Consider the following 15934-nt stretch of genomic DNA (forward strand, 5'->3'; position numbering starts at 1 on the left):
AGTTTTAATTTCACACTAAAAATATACGAGTTCTTTCGTTTTATTGTATATTTGATTTCACTTTTCATCGAACTATTTGTTATATATAAGTTTTTTGATAAATGCTTTGCTTTGAGTTTTGCAAGGAGTTATGGCCTAAAAAGCTTTGATGTTCAGTGCTCCGCTGAAACGTATAAACTCTTTTCTCTTTTATTTCCTAAAAATTAATACAATTGATTTTTGTGTCTGGAAAAGCCTTTTCACCAGCCAGGTATATTTTATAGGAAAGTTTATCAAAAAATTGATTAACAACCTTAATAAAAGAAACAACTTTTAAAAAAATTGGCAACTCTTTTAGAAATCTTAACCTCAAAAGAATAATGCCCTGATTTGTTGTAAAAGGGAAAAACTCGATTTTTTCGGTCAAAAGAAGAAATGGTGATAAAAGGGATGTGATGTTGGAATGAACTCAATTAGGCGAAGGGAAATTTTAGTTATATAAAATTTGAGTTATAGTTACTTTACTACACTGTATTTCCCAGCGGATATTGCAGTACATCTTTTTAACGATTTAATTACTAATTGCTTTTTCTCCGCAAAATTTTAATTCGATTTTTTTTAACTAAGAGCTACGAAAATTATTTTAGTTTTATCGAGTTTTAGATAATATACTACGCGTTGGCGGTAATTTATCTACGCTTGATATAAATACGGTAAATTGCTTCATGCATCAGAAGAAATCGCGGTAAGAAGCTGTGATCAGAATTAAAATGCCGGCGTACTTTTCTATGAAATTTGCAAACAATTAAATCAAAGATGCCCCTTTAGAAGTCCCCAAAACGTACAATTCATTCTTTTACTTTACATAAGAAATTGTGTCATGATTAAGGAAAAAAGTAAATGATCGTAATTTTCATTTTTGATTTCTGCGCATGATTCGGGAATATAAAACTGGTCACACGCAGGCTGACCAGTTCCCGAATCATGCGCAGAAATCAAAAATGAAAAATACGATCATTTAATTTTTTCGGTAATCTGAGCCTAATAGTTACACATCCCACGATGGAAATTTTATCATAGAAGTTCTCTTTTTCGAAATTATTTGTTTATTAATTACAAAATATGATAATTTATTATGGCTTATAGATTTGTTTTCCTTTTTGTGAAGCTCAATTAGTCAATTAATTTTTTGCGTGCTCGAAGTGGTTGTAAATATGGTGAGGTTTAAAGTTACAGCTTTTAACCAAGACATCATTCCGCTTCATACATTTTAAAAAATCTTTTGCAACCTTTTCAAGACAAAGGCATTTCCACTCGCTCTTTTATTGGGGATGAAGAATGACCTGTCACATTTAATCCTAGCTTCCTTGCCCTTTTGTGGAAAAGGGCACACAGAGGAATTCAGGAATTAGTTAGTCTTTCTACCCGTCAAAAGTGACAAAAACACATAATTGACCATATACAACTGACCATTGCGTTCTATTTTTGCCGTTTTCCCAATGAAGAGTTGATTGTATTTAGGTAAGAGTTTTCACTAAAAATAGGCATAATAATGGTCAAAATGGAATACTTATTTTTTCCTCAATATTATGCAACACATTCTTGCAATTCGATTTGATAACTGAGAAAAATTTCTATTTTATAAGAACAAGATGAGCTACACAATTTAAGAGCGATAAAACGTAACAGTTTAAAGCGGCAATTATTTAAAGTACAACTTAGGAAGAGCAATTATTTAACAGAAATGCTTTTAAACTAAAAGGGGGCGTGAATCGATTTTACGTCAAATACATCGAGATTTTGTTCACGTTTTATCTTGCTGTGTTTTTATTTAAAAGCATGCATGAATTAAGTGGAAAGGTTGCGGTGCGTGTTTCAGCAACAATCAAATTATCAGAACGAAAACTGAAAATGTAATATTTCAATCTATTTGGTCAGTAGATTCATCGCATGAAGTAACAAGGTCAAGTACCGGCCAGAAAGGGGAAGAAGTTTTTCGGCGACTAAATGGATGATCGGGGAATCTGGCCGTAGGATTATGGGCTTGCTTGAGAGATAGAGCTACAAAACAATGAATTGTATGTTCATACATCTTTAGCTTGATGCAGGATTGTTTAGGGAGAGTAGTAATTATTTGCTTGAAATGCATAGTTACTAATTAGAATCAATTGTTTCCCGAAGGAGCTGTAGGAAAAAGAAGGAAAAATTGAAAAGCTTGAAATAATTTCTATCCAAATACTACAAATATCTTAAGTTCCATTTAGATTGGGGAAGAAACGAATTAGGTCTTTTTAGATTACGGAAGAGATGAAAAAGATCTTATATTTAGATTAGGGAAGAATTATGAAAACATTTTTATTCATATGATATTTAAGTATTTCGTTGAATAGAAAAAATCAACTCCGAATTCTGTTGAACCTTAACTGAATCTGTTTTTAATTTACTGGTTTTTAGTTATCCATGAAAACTTCAAAATATACGAAAACCTCGAAGAGGTTCAAGTGTTGTAAAAAAATAGAAAATATTCTTTAAACATTTTTCGTTAAAGCGAGAAAATGATTATTGGTGAATAAATGACGGGCCTACTAATTTGTGTTCTTAGTTGGTTACAGGACACTCTAGAGAACATCAATAATAATAATAATAATATTGAAATCAACCAAATATGGTTACAACCAGCTTGGTAGTCCCCAGATTAGGGGAGAAATCAAGTTTCAATAATTAAATTTTCTCGAAACCTTTCCATCCTGAAGGGTAACTTTTATATTTGAATCTTTTCAATGCCTCCCCTTCCAAAAAGTTCTTCACTTCTCTTCGAAACTGACATGGATTTTTGTGTTGTGAATAGTTAGCAAAACTGTTAAGTTGAGACAAAGAATTATTGAATCGGGCTACTCTATTAAAGTAATTATCTTCAGAACGTTTCCGAAATGTTTTTCTCAATAATCCAAAAAAACCAGATGCAGTAATACCCGATTCATTCCAATTGAACTTTTCAGTCGATAATCCAAATACAAACATTCATGTGATATAGCAAGCATGTTTTATTTTATTCGTATTGTACTCAGTTGCCATATGTTCAAAAAAAGAAGATCAATATTTGAAAAAAAAAACATATGATGGCTTGTGAGCTCGACTTAGAAAAAAAATACAGGAGTTCTACATACCAAAACCACAGATCAAGTTTCCATACGAGAAAGAAAAGGACTTCTAATGTTTTGGTATAGAATTTCACATGCTGACGTAATTTTTTAATGAAACTTTAATAATCAGAACATATGCTTTTTGTTAATAAAATCGTTTCTTCCAGGCTAGTACATTTTAAGCAAATGAAAACGGAATTACATTGCGTAATAGTAGAAGTTACTTTCTTAATTGTTTCTTAAGATTAAGCAAATTTTGCAATGTAGGATTTTCTCAGTAAAATAAATAAAAAAATGATAAATGTTGCCATATCAATGTCTATCTATCGCACAGCAACTTCTATTATCTGTGAAATGTCAACCTACATGTCTCACTTGAGTGAACAAACTGATGGTTGAAGGTCAAACCCCGAGGACGCAATGAATGTCGAGCTAATTTTTTTTCATAAGTCCAGCCAAATTCTTTTCGTATGCAAAAACTAAAAATTTCCACCACCTGGGTTTCATCTCGTTATCTTCTCCTCCAGTACCCAATTGTTAACGAAGTGCGGTACACTTCCTTTACCTTCAAAGAAGTTAAAAACAAGACATTGCTATGATTGCGAGCGTAATTCCAGGAAACATTTTTTTGTCCAGCCAAATGCAGGACACGTTTTATTGTCCAGCCAAATTCGAAGATGGTTGTTTTAGTTCCAGTCAAAGTCTAGGACACACTAGATGTCTGGTAAAATTCTTTTCATACCAGAAACCTATCCAGGACTGTCTGTTCATGTCATATAACACTCGACGACGGTCTTTTAAAAATTCCAGGTGTACACTAGGGCAGTTAATAGTAATAATTGATGTCCATGGGTATATATAAAAACATTCACCAGTTTTTCTCCGCAAAAAAACCTCTCAAAAAATTAATATCTTTTTTGGTTAAACGATCGAATTTGTTATTGAAACCTCAGACAGAAAAAGCATATAAAAACAAACAACGGAAACTAAAAACGGAAACTCTAGGGAATCAATGTAAAAAAATTCAATTTGCACTAAATTGGTTCCTACGATCATTGTTTAATGAGCTTTTTTTGAGATTATAGTAAACAATCATTATACAAGATTAGCATGAACTGTTGGATTTGTCAATTTCAAGCAGCTGAAACAAAATTATTCTTGGTCACTGTATTTTTTAATGATTTACAAAATTTATCTTCCCTAAAAATATTGAGGACTTTGGTTACATTCTATCAGAAACCTTGTTCTTTGAGAATTGAAGAAGAGTAATAATTCTTTTGTTTTTTAATGAAACTTCTTTTGTCGTACAGTCAAATGCTGCACATAATAAAAAAAACTTAGCTTAATTTAATGAGGAACAATCAAAAGCAGGGAGAATTTACTCAGAGTTATCTGTTCATTCACCGTTCAAAAAAAGACCGAGAAATGAGGTATAAAATATAGAGTCAATCTTTCATCTGACTTTGCTAGCCTTTTTGGTTTAATTAGTAACACTTTATCGATTCAAATTGTTTTGTCAGTCAAGTTTTAGCCTGTCTTTGTGTAATTTTGAAATTTTTGAAGAATTTTTTCCTTCAAAACAACTCTGTAGCTTTCTGTAAAAATATTGATCGAAACACCTTTAATTATTTTATTTGGGAGAACGAAAATTTTAATTGATTGATGAATGATCATATATGATCTAATATCGTGTTGTTACTGAAATGAAAACAATTTTGTTTATCGATTTTAAAGATTTGTGTCGGTGTGTCTTCTCGTGCATGAAATCATTTATTGAACTCACAATAAACCATTAAAACTCTCGAGAACAGTTTTCAGATATCGTTACTTCTATTTTTTGAGCAGGAAATGTTTCAAAAAAGTGTTTTTGGAATTGTTGCCTTGGGATTACAACTCGCGGAGATTTATGAGAAAATATCACGTTTCAGAATTCGATTTTGTTGATTTTCATTCATCCTTTTTTCCTACACATCCTCGAATGGTTGGTATAGTAAGGAAACAATTTACTTAAATAAACTACAAACCGTTATGCTCAAGTTTAGTTTCGAGTCGGTTCCGTAGTCATCCGTTTTCTGCAGGGTTCAAAAGTTGTGAAAATTTTAATCAGAATTTCGGAGGCGTATTCTGAAATGCGGAGTCACGCAGTTTGCTTTATAAACAATTGTAGCTTGCATTACACGTGATCATTTTTTTCCTCGCTTTATCACATTATCACATTATTGGCAGTTTAAATATTACGTTTTGAGCGTACAAAAAAAAGGTAAATAGAACATACAAAATTCTTTAAAGGCATAGATTATGGTTTTTACGGCTTCGAGACCTCTTTCTCTAAGAAATTATTATTTTTCATTTGTCTTTAACTATTGCTTTTACTTTGTCCTTTTGGCCGTATGAAATTTCCTGAATAATTACAGGATTCATTGGTTACGGAGGAATAAAGGAGCTTTTATTCTGAATTGAAATGATAGCTGATGGCTTTCATGACCTTGAAAACAATTGTTTTCAAAAAAACTGTACTTTTTGTCCTTTTTTTACCTCGTCTATTCAATTAAGGTTCATATATGACAAATTTGTCGTCAAGGGAAGGTCTAAATGCACAAAATCTAATGTTTTTAAGGAATTCATCATGAGTTTACTGGCTTCGACAAAAAGTTAACAAATGTTTGTTTTTTGTCTATGTTTGACGTTTTATTGTAGACCCAAGACAAAATCTGAAACATCGAGGTCTCAAAAGCTTTCTCTGGACGAAAAAACGTACATAATTAACTACTTCGTTCTGCAGCTGATGGTTTTCTTGACTGTGAAAATCATTGTTTTCGAAAAATACAAAAGTAATTTTTAATTTCTCCTCTTTTTTTTATTTTTTGTGTAAATTTTATATAGTTTCATTAAAGAAAGGTCAAATACCACATTTTTGATATTACCAACAAAATTGCAATCACACATAAATTACAACATTTTTGATTTTACCACATAAATTACCACATAAATTACCACATAAATTACCACATTTTTGAATGGTCAAATACCACATTTTTGATTTTACCAACAAAATCGCAATCACAATTAAATTCAGAAGCAAAATATGGCTTTACGGCCTCGACAGCGTTTTCTCGCAAATTTTAATTGAATTTTTGTTTGTTGCCTCTATTTGTTCTTTTTCTAACCGCATAAAAAATGAATAGTGGCACTTCTTAATGCCCTTCTATAAAAGCACTAGAGGCATAGGTGATTGTAAAACATTTGGATGTTTTCAGTTGATATCTAATGGGTTTTCTTTGCTTTTGAAATAAATTGTACTAAAAAACATAAGAGATTTTTTATCTTTTGTGATTTTGTTCTTTTGTCTAATTATAACCGAGCCTTAATATGAACAGGTCAAATACCTTCTCAAATAATTACAATTTATTTTGTTTAGTTTCGTTTTTAGCCGACGCTTTGTTGTAATTAAAATTTGTTGTTGTTGTTTGATTTTGTAATTCGTCTAGCCTCGCTTTCTTAATAATGGCTGAACGCATCAATCTAGTTCGGCATCTTTTAATCAACCGGATTCTTTGCGTTGGAAGCGATCTTTTTGTCCCTACACAAATTTTTTTTGAAAAATCCTTTAATTTTTGGGTTCTTTTATCTGTTCCTCATTTGATAGACAATTATGCCAAAAATGTGATGAGCGGGGTCGAAATTTTATGTGCAAACGCTCATTACCGAGCCTCCTTGTTAAGTCTTACGATGAAGTCATGCCTTGTATTGAGTGTAATGAGTTCTTTTAGATACTTATGATTGCAGAAGATCACGTGCGAAATTACTTATAGTTGTGAAGATCTTTGATTTAAAAATAATCAGTCATTTAAAAAAGTAAATAATGTTTAAAAAATTGCCATGAGACTTGCCCATTATTGGTGTTACCAAGAATGGTTAGTTAGATATACTCACTGATTCGGATGAGTGCAACCTCGCTCTCTGCCCCCCCATAAGTGATGCCTCCCCCAATTGTGCACTTGTACTCCCCCGCATTGCCTGTCTGCACTCTCTGGAACTCTAGACGGGACTTCTTTGTCTGTGTTGCATCATTGTAGGACGAAGTAAAAATTGTCACCCTTAAATATTCACAAGTTAGACAGACTCTTAGACTACTCTGTCACTGCGTACGTTTTTGGGCTCTCTTATGGACATTGGAGACAAAACATCCTCATATAATTTTATTTTACATCCGGGTTTTTTTTAAGATGAAAGAGCAATCCAATATTTTTGGGCATGATTGGCAAAAATATCATGAATTTCATTACTCGTCTTGGCAAACAGTGTACTAAATAAAGTTAACTGTTTTTCACCTAAAACTTGCCTACTAAACTCTGTGAAACCTTAATAAAGTTTTCGAGAAACTTTTTAAATTTATCACTTAAATTTTAATTAAGAATTAAAAAATTAGAAAAAAATTTCGTAAGAGTCTTAATATGTGTAGGCGCATATCTGCATTATGTCTTCTTAATCTGTAATTCATATTGCAGGGGACTTCTTTTCATTATGTTCTGTTTTTAGGCACAAGAAAAACCCCCGGTTGAAATTCCAAACGTAATCAAGTATATTCAGACCCGATGAAAGCATGGGGGGGGGGGGCGTGCGTTCACAATTACACGCGACGGAAATACAATCTACTTTTTTAGATTAACCTCTAAAACACGAATGTGGTATGCTTTTCAACAAAGAAGTGCATTTTGTGTGCACGAAAAGAAAATTGGTGGAACCTGTTGTTCCGGTTTGCGCTCTGTTTGACTTCGTAGAACTTGTCCTGTCCAGGAGCACTGTACATCCACTGCAGCTCTGGCACATCCTGTAAAGTGGACTTGGGGATGAACACCTCACAGCTGAGAGACACTAGTTTGTTCACTGTCCCCTCCCACCTCTGAGGACCAGACAAGATGTACGCCTTCTCATCTATAGCAGTATAATAATGACAAACAGCATGTTGGCAATATTGAAAAAAGTATCCCCATTTGAGTTCTACCCCAACAGATAATAAACAACAAGTGGGAATGGTAATGTACAACAATGAATTATAGTTAGTATCAGAAAATCCAGACGACGTATCAAGAAAATCGGTCAGCTTCATTAAATCTAAATGCAATTCAATCGACATATTGTTAAGTAATGGAACTTAAAGGTCCGCCATCAGGCTTTCCCATATGCTTCTATTAATCAATTTTTTCCAGCAAAAACATTTAAAGAGTAATGTTTGGTTATGATGGTAAACAGATAGTGTTACGACCCAGGTTCTTGTTATCTATGAACAGACCGACCGGTCCCTTTAATGAGCCTGATCGTGACTTAAATAACATTTTGCACAATCAGTCCAGCGCAGAATCCTTTGCTTAGAGTTTCATACCTATAGGTGACATCTAGTCACAGTATCTAGGATTTAGATGACCTCTGTTCACACTTCCTAGACTAAAGTGATCCCTTGTCACGGTTTCCAAAACCTAAGTAACCTGTTCAGACTTATTGCCAGCAAAGTGTATGTTTTCATGTATTGCATTTTACTTCCCTGTGTTTTTAAGCAGTGACGTAATGTTAGCGTCGTTATGCGTCATTATGCAGTCAAAATTCAGTATGAAATTCATATTATGTGTACACGAGTTTTAAAACTGGCAATTGGCATATCATGATCAATTTTGTTACCACTAAAGGTGTCTTGTCATTAATTTCCGATACATAGTTTAGAGAAAGTTGGCAAATATATCCTCTTTGATGGTAAGCACTGCCCCAGTATAACATTTTCTATCCAATTGCATTCACTGTCTTTCAAAAGTGACATATAAGATATTTTTTATCAGTTTTGAAAGACATTGAATGATTTTTAAATATTAGTTTTATTATTATTATTTATAATTAAATTATTATTATTATTAATTAAATATAATTAATTAAATTTTATCAATTATTAATATTAATTGATTACAGTTAGATATAATAATTAATTATTTTTAAACAATTATTTTTTATTAGTTATAATGTAATTATTTATTTAAGTATTGAATATATTCTGATTCGCTATTGCTTAGTGCCAGTTCATTATTTTCAGATTTTTAACGACCTCATTTTACTTAACAAGATCCCAATGGGTTTAAATTCTATGGATGCCTCAGATGACTGGTCAACAATTTATGAATGACAATATCAAGCAAAAAGTTCTTTTTTAAAGCCAGACAAACTTTCTGAAAACGTTCAAGGTAATTGATTTAACAGGGTAGCCCCATTAAAAAAATTATCTGACTTAAATATTCTTAAAAACTGTTCAGCAAACAGCAGTTCATGTCAGTTTCAAAGAAATTTTTTGGGAAGTTGTAGCAAATAGAGGGATGTAAGTAGAAAGGTTACCCTTAAGGATTGAATTCTTTTTTAGAAACATTTTTCACTGCGAATTTTTTTCCCACTAATATGGGGACTACCAAACGGGATGTAACTTTGTTTTGATCGAATTTTTAATTATTATTTTACTCTTAATAATATTATTATTATTATTATCATTATTATTTTTATTATTATTATTAGTATTATTATTATTATTATTATTATTATTATTATTATTATTATTATTATTATTATTATTATTATTATTATTATTATTATTATTATTATTATTATTATTATTATTATTATTATTAATATTATTATTATTACTATAATATTTTTTTTAAATACTTTTTTAATATTATCATTGCCTACATAAAACACACACACACACAAACTTTTTCAAATTCAGGTCGAGCACGAGAGTTTAATATCGAAACTGGTGTTTGCTTTTAGGTTGCATACTCTTTTGTAAATACTGTTAGCGATTTCTGTTTGCGCTTTTGACAATTCTGCATCTTTGTTCGTGCCAATTCTTCAGTTCTTGTGTTTTCTTGAAAAATATCATCTTTTTGTTAAAATATACTCTTTTTTGTGACAAAATGCAATAAAGACGATTGTAATGTGTTGAACTTTTTGTTGTTTCAGACATTTTCTTTAATACAAGTTTCTTCCACTTTCAGTTACAAAGCATTTCTTTCAACTGTGAGATAAATGCTTGTTTAAAAAGCAACAGATTGCAGATGGAATCGTAACATGTATATCAGTGCCATTTTTTTACATTAAACTGTTTTTCTCTTCCGAAAGAGAAATTCGCCAACTTATTTGGACATGCTTGCTTTTCTTTTTTATTTTTGACTAAACCTGCAAGAATAATGCAAGTGGTGGCTTATTCCTTTCGTTATTGAAACCAACAAGAAAAAACCCGGAACGTTTTTTCTTCTTTAATTCTCGACGTGTCACGAGTCAAAGTTTCATTCCAGTGATTTCATCTAGGTTGTGGAAAAGTATTTGATCATATCTCTGATAAAGAACTCATTAAAGACGTTATTCAGTCGTGGGTTCACATAGCTAAAAACAAGGGATACAAAAAGAGCTAAAAAGGAGGAAACAGTTGACAGACCAATATTGATAATATCAATTGCTTTTTGTTTCTTAGTGAGATACAATTTCAGATGCAGATTGCAATGAGCTAGAGGAATGGCGATACATGTAGGATACGATAATTTTATGTCTTGGGGGTCCCAGTACACTACTAGCCTCTAACGGTACAAAATTTACTCTGTTTTGTAAACACATATTGTCGTGGTCTCGAGCACGAGTAACAAGAATTTTATTATTTTAATAATTGAAATCAAAATGGCCTAAATGTACAAAATTTCACAGGTATTTATAATCCGTATCAATATAAAAACTCACAGATCCGTCTAGATATAGATAAACTGATATGTGTTAATTTACAACTTAGTTGTGAACAAGTTTTCCCCTTGCCGTATATGGCAAGTACTAGTGCAGTTTTTTGCACTTAACACATTGTTCTCCCTACCTGAGAACATGTCATTGCTATCTACTGGGAGGGTCGGAGAGTTGGTTACTGATCGAGTTTGGTGGTGGGAAGGTCGAATCTATCTTACAAATTTATGGTTTATGTACATTGATAAACTTGTGGTATGAACAACTTTGAATCGACGATTCGGTTCAAATTAGAAGCCATTATTCAAATTTACTTCACAAAACATCAGGTAAGAAAGTTTTCTTTATATATCGAAGCTTTAACTTAAGTTGCTAAGTTCGCTACTTCTCGATATATCACATCCTCCCTCCTTTTTTAAGCAAGTTTGTAGGAATAGCTTCTCCAAATCTTTCTGGCTGTTTTTTATTTCTGCTTGAAGTTCTCGTGGCAACTGAAGGTTATTCCCCTTCAACTACTGAGGTTTCTTCAGTAGAGTTGGGTGACGCCACGTCTATGTCGTCCCTACTGCTCTCATACTGTGAGTCAGTAGATTCAGTCTTGATGTCGTCAGGTTCCAAACGTGCAATTTGGTTGTCACTAACAAGAACTGTCTTGTTTGAATTCTCCGGCTGGATAAACGAAGTGTTCATTCCTTTACGGATAATGAAAGTAGCTGGAACCGTTGGTGAACTGTTCGTCGGTTTGAAGAGGACTCGTTCACACAGATCAAAATCAGTGACTGCTGGAAGTCTTATTTTGCGTCCCAGTAGCAGTTTTAAAGGAGTTTTGCCCCGCGTCTTGGAAGTGTTCCGAAGTGTCATTAAAACCCGCTGTAGGAAAACGCCAAATGACACATTCAAATTTGGGCTCCGGCTTGAATAGCCCGTTTCATGCTTTAGGTCACTGCTCACAAACTCAGGACCATTGTCTGATACTAATGTTCTTGGTATCCCAAATCTTGCAAAGATTTGACTCAAGTACACCTTCACTGTTTGTGAGGTTCTATTTCCCGCAGGGAAGGCTTCTATCAATCCTGATCCCGCGTCTACTATCACTAAGATATTACCTTGATCCTTAACGTAGCCCCAGTCCATGTGGGGTCTTTCCCAAACTTCAGCTTCCGTCCAAGTAGATACTGTTTTTCCCAGGCTAGGCCTGTTTTCTTGGCATTCCTTACATTTACTAACATATCGAAGAACATCTTGACTGATGCCGGGCCACCAAGCCATCATTCGAACTGCTGTTTCAGTTGCATTTTTGCCTGGGTGAGTCTCATGAGCTTTGGCCATCACCATGGGTCTTAGTTTGGGTGGAATGAAAGGCACAACTCCTCGAAAGATGATTCCATTATGAACGGTCAAGGCGTCTCTCTGTTGTTCAAATCCTTTCTCTGCTTCTGAGCACTGTTTTCAGATGCCGCTTTTTATTCGTTTGATGACATCTTGAAAGAGTCGATTCGATCCAAGCTCAGTTTTGATGTCTGACTGGGTCAGCAGGTTGGATTCGACGAAGTAGATATTGTCAACAGCAAAGCAGACTCGATCATTGTCATCGTCATCATCAAAGTCTAGTCTGCTCAGAGCATCAGCGTGGGGATCTGTTCTCCAGATGTATACTTCAATTCGAAGGCAAATCCCATCAGCGCTATCGCCCATCTTGTAACTCTTGCTGGTGCTGTTTTCGGAATTTCTTCGTCTGGGGCGAAGAGATATTTGAGAGGTTTGTGGTCAGTCTGTAGAGTGAACCTTCTTCCGAGTAGGAATTTTTTCAATCTTGTGACCACAAAGACGATTGCAAGTGCTTCTCGCTCAATCTTGGAGTAATTATGTTCGGCTTGTGACAACTTCCTTGATACGTAGATCACAGGATGTCCTTCTTGTGAGAGTACCCCGCTTATAGCTTTCTCTGAGGCGTCTGTTGTCACGGTTGCTTCCTTCGTCAAGCTGTAAGGCTGTACAAGAGGGTTAGCACATAACTCGTTTTTGATGTTTTCAAAAGCATTTTGCTCTTCCTTGTCCCATCTGAATTCTTCTTTTCCAGTTTCGTTTAGGGGTAGCATTTTGGTTGCAAAATCCGGTATCATTCGACCATAAAAATTTGCTAAGCCGACAAAGGACTCGAGTTGTTTCATATTTGATGGCGGTTTTGCATTTTGATTCTCTCAACATGTCTAGGATCGCGTGCTATTCCTTCTTTGGAAACAGAGTAACCAAGAAAACTTACGCTTGGAACTGGTTTTGAGTTAGATTTCTTCTCATTGATGGTGAAATTTTTTTCACGTAGCCGACTCTTGACTGCAAGCATTCGTTTCTCGTATTGATCCTTTGTTGTTCCATATACCAGAACGTCATCTTGGAATATGACCACACCCTTGATTCCTTTGAGAGTTGACTCAATGCAATTCTGGAAGATTGATGAAGAGTTCTTTAGGCCCTGAGGAAGCCTGCACATCTTGAAAAATCCTTGCGATGTGTTGATTGTGCATATATTTTTTACATCCTCGTCCAGCTCAATTTGATAATATGCATCTGATAAGCCAATTTTTTCCAAAGTGAGAGGCCCCATGGAGATTATGAAAAATGGTCTCCATGTCTGGGATTGGATAGTCCTTGTCAATAACTTTGCCATTGATGTGAACTTTGAGGTCCACGCATAGTCTCAGAGCTCCAAATTTCTTCCGCTGCCACACTACTGGTGATGCGTTTGTGACCCCAACAGGTTGTACTGGCTCCAGGATTCCCTGTCGTACCATTGTCTCAAGCTTCTCTTTGACCCTGTCTTGGAGAGGTAGAGGTATCTTTCTGGCTTTGCAGATTATTGGCTGTGATCCCGGTATGAGTTTCACATGCGCTTTGTATCCTTTGACCGCAGGTAGTCTTTCATCACTCACTGCATTGATGCCTTCTTGGGGTAGTATGTCTCTCCCAAGTAGCCCAATTTTTTTGTCGGATTGCACAACTGCTGGTTGTTGTTGCCTATACTTGCTTCCGTTCCACTCAACATCACATGTTTGTGATCCCAGAAGCGTCAGTTGATGACCATCATAGACCTCAAGACGTCTGACTTTCCAATTTAACTGAGGTTTGCCAAGCTCAGTCCAGATTAAGGATGATATCACGGTGCTATCAGCACCGGTGTCAACTTGCTTTTTTATTTTATTGTCTTTTACTATAATGTACTCCCATTTCAGCGACATGTTAAACACGTTTTCCCTTGTATAGTACATTCCCATCTCCATTTCGGATGATGTTTGACCAGGCAACTTAACCTCTTCTTCGCAGAAGTTGTTGTGCTGGTCAGACTTACCTGACTTAGGCTGGGTTTTACTTCTGCACATTTTTGAAAAGTGACCCACCTTTTCACAGGTGTTACATTTCTTGTTCAAGGCCGCACACGGCTTGCTGCTGTGTGGCTTACTCCATATCTATTACACAAGTTACCATTGCCTTTATTACCAGTGAACTTTTCACTAGGTTTTCTGAAGGTCTTTTTGAAGTTGTATCCCACTTCTTCTTTTATTACAAATGGTCTATTACCTGTTGAGGAACTGGCAAAAGCGATTGCTTGACTTCTGAACTGTAAGCTTCCTGTCATTTCAGACAGAGACATTGTTGGATTAGTTTTAATGCCGTCTAATAGTATTAATTTGGCCTCAGGGTCTCTCAAACCTGAGATAAATTTTATTTTCACTAACTCTTCCTCAGGGTTGGTTACTGTTTTAAGTTTTTCGAAGTCACAATAACTTGCTTCTTCTCTGAGGCGTGCTAGAAAATCGTCGTCAGATTCTCCAACGCCTTGGACAACGGACAGAAATTTAGCCCTTTCTGCCGTTACTACTCGCTCTTTAGGTGAAATATAGTTTTGAATAGCTAGTCTGATCTCTTTAAAAGAAGTGTCTAACAAATTTTAGGGCTCATAAGGCTCCTAAGTTTAAGAAGAGCGTCCTGGCCGCATATACTAAGGAAAAGATTTGTTACCTGTAGGTCCACAATCTTACCGTCGTTGTTGACTTTATCTTCTTTCTTCTATGCGCAACATTTCGCCACAAAAGACATGTTCCACGCAGTACAGGATTCAGCATTTTGCAGATCCAAGGTTTGTCGGTTGTTTGGTGGTCTGGACACCATTGTCGTGGTCTCGAGCACGAATAACAAGAATTTTATTATTTTAATAATTGAATTCAAAATGGCCTAAATGTACAAAATTTCACAGGTATATATAATCCGTATCAGTATAAAAGTTTCAAGATCCGTTTAGATATAGATAAACTGATATGTGTTAATTTACACCTTAGTTGTGAACAAGTTTTTCCCCTTGCCGTATATGGCAAGTACTAGTGCAGTTTTTTGCACTTAACACATTGTTCTCCCTACCTGAGAACATGTCATTGCTATCTACTGGGAGGGTCGGAGAGTTGGTTACTGATCGAGTTTGATGGTGGGAAGGTCGAATCTATCTCACAAATTTATGGTTTATGTACATTGATAAACTTGTGGTATGAACAAATTTGAATCGACGATTCGGTTCAAATTAGAAGCCATTATTCAACTTCACTTCACCAAACATCAGGTAAGAAAGTTTTCTTTATATATCGAAGTTTTAACTTAAGTTGCTAAGTTCGTTACTTCTCGATATATCACACATGATTTTTCCTATCTTAATACATACAAACTTCGAGGATGAAAAGGCGGTGCTCTGAATGGAAATTTCAGTGAGTGTTTTTCACTTTGAAACCCGAAATTGAAAAGTGGAATCTGTTTTCCGCCGTCAAATAGTCGTGTGGCAGATTAATTGCAGTATAATATGCTTCATTTTAGTAGTCTTAAAAGATTAAGATTTTGTGAAATGACCTTTCCACCGAATGTAATTATAATCACATTTCTGTGGAAGTATTTTCCATTTTAGTCTGTTTAATTGCCGTGTGGAAACCAATTACTCAAAATACGATAGGGACTGCCAGCCACATTCTTTGTAACTAGTTTTTGTTTTGTTACAGGTAGACGCTGGTAAT

At 34.6% G+C, this 15934-nt stretch overlaps 1 protein-coding gene across 10 annotated transcripts in view; it reads right to left on the bottom strand.

Annotated features, from left to right (window-relative positions):
• Positions 1-6293: 6293 nt before the first annotated feature.
• LOC142349919 (uncharacterized) overlaps positions 6294-15934 on the bottom strand; it is a 53346-nt gene continuing 43705 nt past the window's right edge. For all 10 annotated transcript variants that reach the window (XM_075401769.1, XM_075401768.1, XM_075401772.1 and 7 more), the window contains 2 exons: positions 7868-8057; positions 6294-7219 (listed from right to left, as the gene is read on the bottom strand). In XM_075401769.1, the coding sequence (XP_075257884.1) occupies positions 7042-7219; positions 7868-8057 (368 nt within the window). In that variant the 3' untranslated portion in view covers positions 6294-7041. The remainder of the gene's footprint in view (positions 7220-7867; positions 8058-15934) is intronic.

This window comes from Convolutriloba macropyga, chromosome 11, assembly GCF_964194025.1.
Source record: "Convolutriloba macropyga chromosome 11, txConMacr16.3, whole genome shotgun sequence".
Lineage (NCBI taxonomy): Eukaryota > Metazoa > Xenacoelomorpha > Acoela > Convolutidae > Convolutriloba > Convolutriloba macropyga.